This window comes from Dipodomys ordii, unplaced genomic scaffold, assembly GCF_000151885.1.
Source record: "Dipodomys ordii isolate 6190 unplaced genomic scaffold, Dord_2.0 Scaffold14, whole genome shotgun sequence".
In the NCBI taxonomy this organism is placed as follows: Eukaryota; Metazoa; Chordata; class Mammalia; order Rodentia; family Heteromyidae; genus Dipodomys; species Dipodomys ordii.
Genome location: NW_012267230.1, coordinates 851882 through 858914, shown reverse-complemented (window position 1 = coordinate 858914; position 7033 = coordinate 851882). Strand labels below are relative to the sequence as shown.

At 45.6% G+C, this 7033-nt stretch overlaps 1 protein-coding gene across 1 annotated transcript in view; it reads right to left on the bottom strand.

The window, feature by feature from the left end:
• The window catches only part of Vwa3a (von Willebrand factor A domain containing 3A), a 57418-nt gene that overhangs the window by 37671 nt on the left and 12714 nt on the right, over window positions 1–7033 (bottom strand). Inside the window, exons 6-8 of the mRNA XM_013011157.1 lie at window positions 5781–5879; window positions 3471–3577; window positions 708–833 (exon numbers count right to left, since the gene is read on the bottom strand). Of these exons, the coding sequence (XP_012866611.1) occupies window positions 708–833; window positions 3471–3577; window positions 5781–5879 (332 nt within the window). The remainder of the gene's footprint in view (window positions 1–707; window positions 834–3470; window positions 3578–5780; window positions 5880–7033) is intronic.

The following is a 7033-nucleotide window of genomic DNA, read 5'->3' as shown; positions in this document are numbered from 1 at the left end:
GTACGCATTATCCTGCCCATGCAATTGTAACCCCTCTGTACAGTATGTTCACAAATAAAATAAAATAAAATTAAAAAAAAAAGATCACGGTGTGATACAGCTCAGGTAGGAAACTTCATGAGAGTCTTATTTCCAATTAATCACCAAAAAGCTGGAAGTGGCCAGATACCAGTGGCTCACGCCTCTAATCCTAGCTACTCAGGAAGCTGATATCTGAGGACCTCGGTTCAAAGCCAGTGTGGGCTCCTTCCTAACGCAGGAGCAAAAAGCCTGGAGCTGTGACTCAACTGGTAGAGCACTAGCATTGAGTGAAAAAGTTCAGAGATAGTGTCCAGGCTCTGAATTCAAGCCTCAGTAATGACACAAAAATAATAAGTAAATAAATGAAATAAAACAAAACTTTGGTTCTCCTTCCCCCTTCTGTTAACCTGCTAAGTAAGAAATGAGACCTTGCTGGGTGCCAGTGGCTCACTCCTGTAATCCTAGCTACTCAGGAGGCTGAGATCTGAGGATCACAGTTCAAAGTCAGGCCAGGCAGAAAAGTTCCTGAGACTCCTATTTCCAATTAACCACCAGAAAACCAGAAGTGGAGCTTGGCTGAAAGTGGTAGAGTATTCAGTTTGAGCAAAAATGCTAGGGTACAGTGCCTAGGCCCCAAGTTCAAGTCCCATGACCGGAAAAAAAAAGAGAGAAGAAATAAAACCTACCAGCTTCCTATTATGGTCACCAGAGAATTCAGCCCTTGTACAGTGAAGATTTTTTTCAGGGCATGTAGCAAATTGCTGCCTTCCTCAGGCTGTAGATTCTCCACCCAGAGCTTGAGTTCCTGGAGGCTGGAAAGAGACTAGCCTAGCAACCTTGTTACCATCACATACCACAGTCTGAGAGATGTCTTATACAATTTTTTCATAGTACAAACCTCATGGAATGGACACCACAAGCCTAGATCAGGCAGCCCACTCCATGCCTTGACTGTATGGATCATACACATGAGCTGTAGGTTATTTCTACTAAGGCCATTATGAACAAGAAAAGCCTGGAATCATAGCTACTTAGGAGGCTGTGATTTGATAATCATGGTTTGAAGCCAGCCTGGATCTGTGAGAACTCAGGGCCTGGGCACTGACCCTAAGATTTTTCACTCTACCACTTGAGCCCAGGCTCCACTACTTGCTTCTTGCTGGTTAATTGGAGCTAAGAGTCTCACAGACTTTCCTGCTGGCTTCAAATGTTGATCCTTAGATCTCATCCTCCTGAGTAGCTAAGATTACAGGGGTGATCCATGTCAATCTTGTGAACAGAGAAACCAATTCTAGGCCTGATGAATTCTCTAGCCAGTAAGTTTCAAGCTCAATTTAACATCATTGTCTTGCATTCAATTTCATTTATGTATGTCTGTATGTTTAATTTTTGTGTGTGTGCTGATCCTGGGGCTTTAACTCAGGGTCTGGGCATTGTCCCTGAGCATTTTTACTCAAAGCTAGTGTTGTGCCAGTTGAGCCACAACTCCACTTCAAGGTTTTTGCTCATGAATTGAAGATAAAAGTCTCACAGACTTTCCTGCCTGGGCTGACTTCAAACCTTGATCCTCAGATCTCAGCCTCCCCAGACTTATTTTTATGGCTACTTCCTAATTATGGTGAGTGATTAAGGGCTTCTCAATTACCGTTATGATAGAAAATTTCCTTTAATCATAATAAATAGTGATAGAGAAAAAGTAGTACTAGTATAAATACACAGGGTAAATAATAGCAATGTGGCAGAGATATAACACAGAGAAATGACATGGAAGCCCAGAAAGTCTGGCCTTAGCCAGATGATCTCAAGGTGATTTTAAGGTCAAACACACTGAAATCAGAACCTTCTTAGTTTCTGCTTAGATTTTTCTGGGGTCTGCTCTGAGCTTTGAAATCCAGTCTGAGTTGCTTTTCATCAATGAAGTGGCATTACTAGGCCTGTTGCAATGGCTATTCGATTAAGTAGGATTGGACATGTAAAGTGGGGAGTATGGTACCTACCTCCTGGTGAGTGATAAGGATGCTCTCTTATTCAAAGCAAAATTCTAAGCTGGGTTTACACCTTAATCCTAGCTACATAGGAGGCTGAAATCTGAGAGATTGAGGTTCAAAAGCCAGCTTGAGCAGGGAAAGTCTGTGAGACTCTTATCTCCAATTAACCACCAGAAACCAGAAGTGGTGCTGTGGCTCAAGTGGTAGAGCGCTAGCCTTGAGCTGAAGAGTTGGGGGACAGCGCCCAGGCCCAGAGTTCAAGACCCATGATGAAAAAAAAAAAAGAAAAAAGCTGGAGGGACTTCATCTCCAATTAGCCAGCCAAAACATGGGCTGGAGGCATGGTTCAAGTGGTAGAGAGCTAGCTGTGAGTAAAAAAGTCAGAGGAGGTGCATGGAAAGAAGGGAGGTAGGAGGGGAGGGAGGGAAAGAAGGAAGGAAAAAATTTTATGGATCATAATAAGTGAATTTTTTTCTTTCTTTTAGTGTGCCAGTCCTGGAGCTTGAACACAGGGCCTAGGCACTGTCCCTGACCTTCTTTTGCTCAAGGCTAGACTCTACCACTTGAGCCACACAGTCATATCTGGCTTCTTCTGTTTATGTGGTACTGAGGAATCGAACCCAGGGCTTCATGCATGCTAGGTAAGCACTCTACCACTAAGCCACATTCCCAGCCCAAGTGAAATTCTTACTCATCATTTTGTCCCTTCTCAAAAAAAAAATAACTCCACAATCTAGATTCTTCCAGCTAAAGAACATCTATGTGGTGGAATACTATGCAATCATTACAAGTGAGGTAGATTCTTTGCACTGATAGAGATGAGAAATGTAGGCACTGTCCTCCTCAAACTTCTGACTCTTGTGCTTCACCCTTCCCACATGCTGGGATTATAGGTATGCACCACCATATCTAGCTTAGGAAACAACTATTGGGAGGTAGGAATACAGCAGTGAGAGAGACTCATTCAATGTTAATTATCCTTCATATCGTTTTAAGTCTTTGAAAACATGCATGTGTTATTTTTTTTGTAGTAATAAAATTATCTTTAACTGGGTGCCAGTGGCTCACTCCTGTAATCCTAGCTACTTAGGAGGTTGAGATCTGAGGATCAATGCTTGAAGCCAGCCTGAGCAGTAAAGTCCATAAGATGCTTTTCTTCAATTAACCACCCAAAAGCCAGATGTAGAGGCATGGTTCAAGTAGTAAAGCTCTAGTCTTAAGCATAACTCAAGGGACAGTGCCCAGGCCTTGAGTTTAAGCCCCAGAACTGGTGTGTGTGTGTGTGTGTGTGTCTTGGACTCGTGGCTATGTGGTCTTTCATTCTGGGGACTGTGTAGGGTGACTTGTCTTTGTGCCATTGGCTGCTTGTGTCTGCTTTTGTGAGCTGTCACTTGGTCCACTTTTATCCACTGGGACTGGCATCATCAGTGTGCTGTGCCCAGAAGAGGTGCAGCCACTCACCTGGAGGCGCTGACATTCACAGGGTGTGGCCAGAGAGGCCTGGTGCTGGCACCGAAGGACAGGGCATAAAGCTTCTCCTTGAAGCTCAGCTGCTCATCAATGAGCCTCTGCAGACAGAAGGACAGAAGTGGCTCAGGGAAGTTGATTGTAGCCTCTTATCTGGGCTGGGTGTGAGCTAAATAGAGCTCAAATAGAGGTCTAGCCAGGTGCTAGTGGCTCATGCCTATAAGCCTAACTATTCAGGAGGCTGAGATCTGAGGATTGTGTGTCAGAGTTAGCCCTGGCTGGAAAGTCCATGAGATTCTTATTTTCAATGAACCATCTGAAAACTAGAAGTGGAGCTGTGGCTCAAAGGGGCAGGGTGCTAGCCTTGATTATAAAGCTCGGGGACAGGGGCTGGGAAGGTGGCTCGGTGGTAGAGTGCTTGCCTCGCATGCATGAGGCCTGGATTCCATTCTTCAGCCAGCACCACATAAACAGAAAAAGCCAGAAGTGGCACTGTGGCTCAAGTAGTAGAGCACTAGCCTTGAGCTGAAGAGCTGAGGGATAGTGCCCAGGCCCAGAGTTCAAGCCCCACGACTGACAGAAAGAAAGAAAGAAAGAAAGAAAGAAAGAAAGAAAGAAAGAAAGAAAGAAAGAAAGAAAGAAAGAAAGAAAGAAAGAAAGAAAGAAAGAGAAAAGAAAGTTCGGGGACAGTGTCCACGTCCTGTGTTTAAAGCCCCACGATCAAAATAATACTAATACTAATACTACTAATAATAATATAAATAGGAGCCTTGTACTTTAGCTTAGTGGCTGGCCCAAGCTGACATCTGCTTCTGAGCCAGTGGGTTTCAAGGTGGCATCCTGATGACCCACCTCAGCAGGTGCTATGTCTGAAGCCTAGGAACCAAATGAGCCCAGAACCAGGGACAAGGGACAAGGCTGGACAACTGGCTCACTTTGCACCAAACAGACCTGTGTGTGTGTGTGTGTGTGTGTGTGTGTGTGTGTGTGTGTGTGTGTGTGTGCATGTGTGTGTGTGACTGGGACTTGAACTTAGGACCTCATACTATCCCTTAAATTTTCTTTATTTGCTTGAGGCTGGTGCTCTACCACTTGGGCCACACTGCTGGTTAGTTGCAATAAGAGTCTCTGGAATTTATTTGTCTGGGCTGGCTTTGTACTGGGATCATAGGAGTGCAGCTTTCTGCATAGCTAGGCTTATAGGGGTGAGCTACAAGCACCTGACCTTTGTAAAATACAAGAAGACATTGCTGCTGTGGACCCCATCCCCCAACCGTAGGCATCTCCCAAGACTCTTCCAGATGTAGCAGTGAGCACTCCATTTGCACAAACGCTTTCCACACTCATAACAGTCCCACCAGGCAGCCGTTGTCTCTGTCTCCATTTAACAAAGGCCCAGAGAGATTAGGAGAGTAAGAGATGGATGAATTGTGTGTGCCAGTCCTGGGACTTGAACTCAGGGCCTGGACACTATCCTTGAGCTACTGTGTTCAAGGCTAATGCTCTACCACTGGAGCCACAGTTCCACTTCTGCCTTTTTTTTTTTCCAGTGGTAATTGGAGATAAGAGTCTCATGGACTTCCCTGCCTGGGCTGGCTTCAAACAGTGATCCTCAGATCTCAGCCTTCTGAGTAGCTAGGGTTACAAGGCATGAACCACTGGCACCTGAGATTTGATTCCAGTTTTCTGGTTAGAATTCTGAGCTTTTCTGTGCCAGATCTGACAGAGATACCAGAGTAGCAACTCTGGCCAGAGAACACAAGCCAGGAGTCTTGTGCTGCACAGGTGGGGCTGGAATCAGCCTTACTCCTCACACTGTGGGGTGTAAATGTTAGAAGTTCACACTCCTGGGGGAGGGTTCCCCCAGAATTCCACATACTTCTATTAATATAGGTTCTAATAAAGTGTGAATGTCCTTCATAAATCAGCTATTTCACACCTGCTGCAAGCAAAGCAGCCTAAGGCTGGGTGCCTGGTGGCTCACTCCTGTAATCCTAGCTACTCAAGCAGGAAAGTTCCTGGGACTCTTATATCCAATGAACCACCAAAAGAGCTGGAAGTAGAGCTGTGACCCAAGTGGTAGAGCTCCAAACTTGAGCAAAAACAAAAGCTCAGGGATGGTGCCCAGGCCCAGAATTCTAGCTCCAGGACTGGTGCAAGAAAGGAAAGAAACAAAGAAAGGAACAAAAGGAAGGAAGGAAGGAAGGAAGGAAGAAAGGAAGGAAGGAAGGGAAGGCAAAGCAAAGCAAAGCAGCCCAGGAGCGGTTGGAGTGGTTCCAGGTCCTTCCTGGGCCAGAGACTCACCATGAGGTCACTCTGGAATTCTTCTTTGCGAGGGCTGCTGTTGAACATGGACTCATCGATGAGGAGGGCCACTTTGGTTCCCCTGATGATGCCGAAGGCCTGAAACCAAAGGCAGCATTAGGAGCAACCAGCCCAGCCAGCACCCGCCTGCTACAGAGTGGGGAAGCCTACTTCTGAGGAGAATAAGCAAAGTCTTGATGTCTGTAGTTCAGTTCTAGGTGTAAAGCCTATTATTTGAAATTTCTTCATTCCACCAGTGGTCTTGCCTGTCATCTAGCTGCTCCATAGCCTGGTTCAAAACCAGCTCAGGCTGGAAAATCTGTGAGACTATCTTCAATAAACTGCCAGAAAAGCTGGAAGTGGAGCTGTGGCTCAAGTGGTAGCCTTGAGCAAAAAATGCACAGACAGTGCCCAGGACCTGAGTTCAAGTGCCAAGACCAGCACAAAAAAAGGCGAGTAAAGGGGAGAAAGAGAGACAGAGAGATAGACAGATAAAGACAGAGAGACAAGGAGAGCCTCGTTTGTGAGAAAAAAATTAGATATGATTGTATCCGTTTATTTTGCTAATTTCTTTGCAGCCCTATCTATTTTGCGTGTGTGTGTGTGTGTGTGTGTGTGTGTGTGTGTGTGTGTGCATGCAGGTATAATAGCTTGAACTCAGGGCCTGGGCATTATCCCTGAGCTTTTTTGTTCAAGGCTGGCACTTTGTCCCTTGAGCCACAGCTCCACTTCTAGCTTTCTGATGGTTAATTGGAGATTAAGCCTCATAGACTTTCCTGTTTGGTTGGCTTCAAATCTAGACCCTCGGATCGCAGCCTCCCAAGTAGTTTAGGATTGCAGGTGTGAGCTACTAGTGCCTGATTCTTTCCTCTCCATTCCACACCCCGCCCTGCCCCGCCCATGGCAGGGCTGGAGCTTGAACTCTGGGGCTTATGCTCTCACTTAGCTTTTTTGATCAATGTTGGTGTTTTACTACTTGAGCCACAGCTCCAGTTCCACCTTTTTGCTAGTTAAGTGGAGTAAAGATTAGGATTTGACTGCCTGGGTTGACTTAGAACTAGGATCCTCAGATCTCAGCTTCCTGAATATCTAGGATTATAGACATGATTCCTTCCTTCCTTCCCTCCCTCCCTCCCTCCTTCCCTCCCTCCCTCCCTCCCTTCCATTCTTTCGTTCTTCTCTCTGTCTTATGTCTCTTCCTGAGAATGGTTTTCTTGACCATCCAACTTAAATAGTCCTCCTTTTCAGTGGAC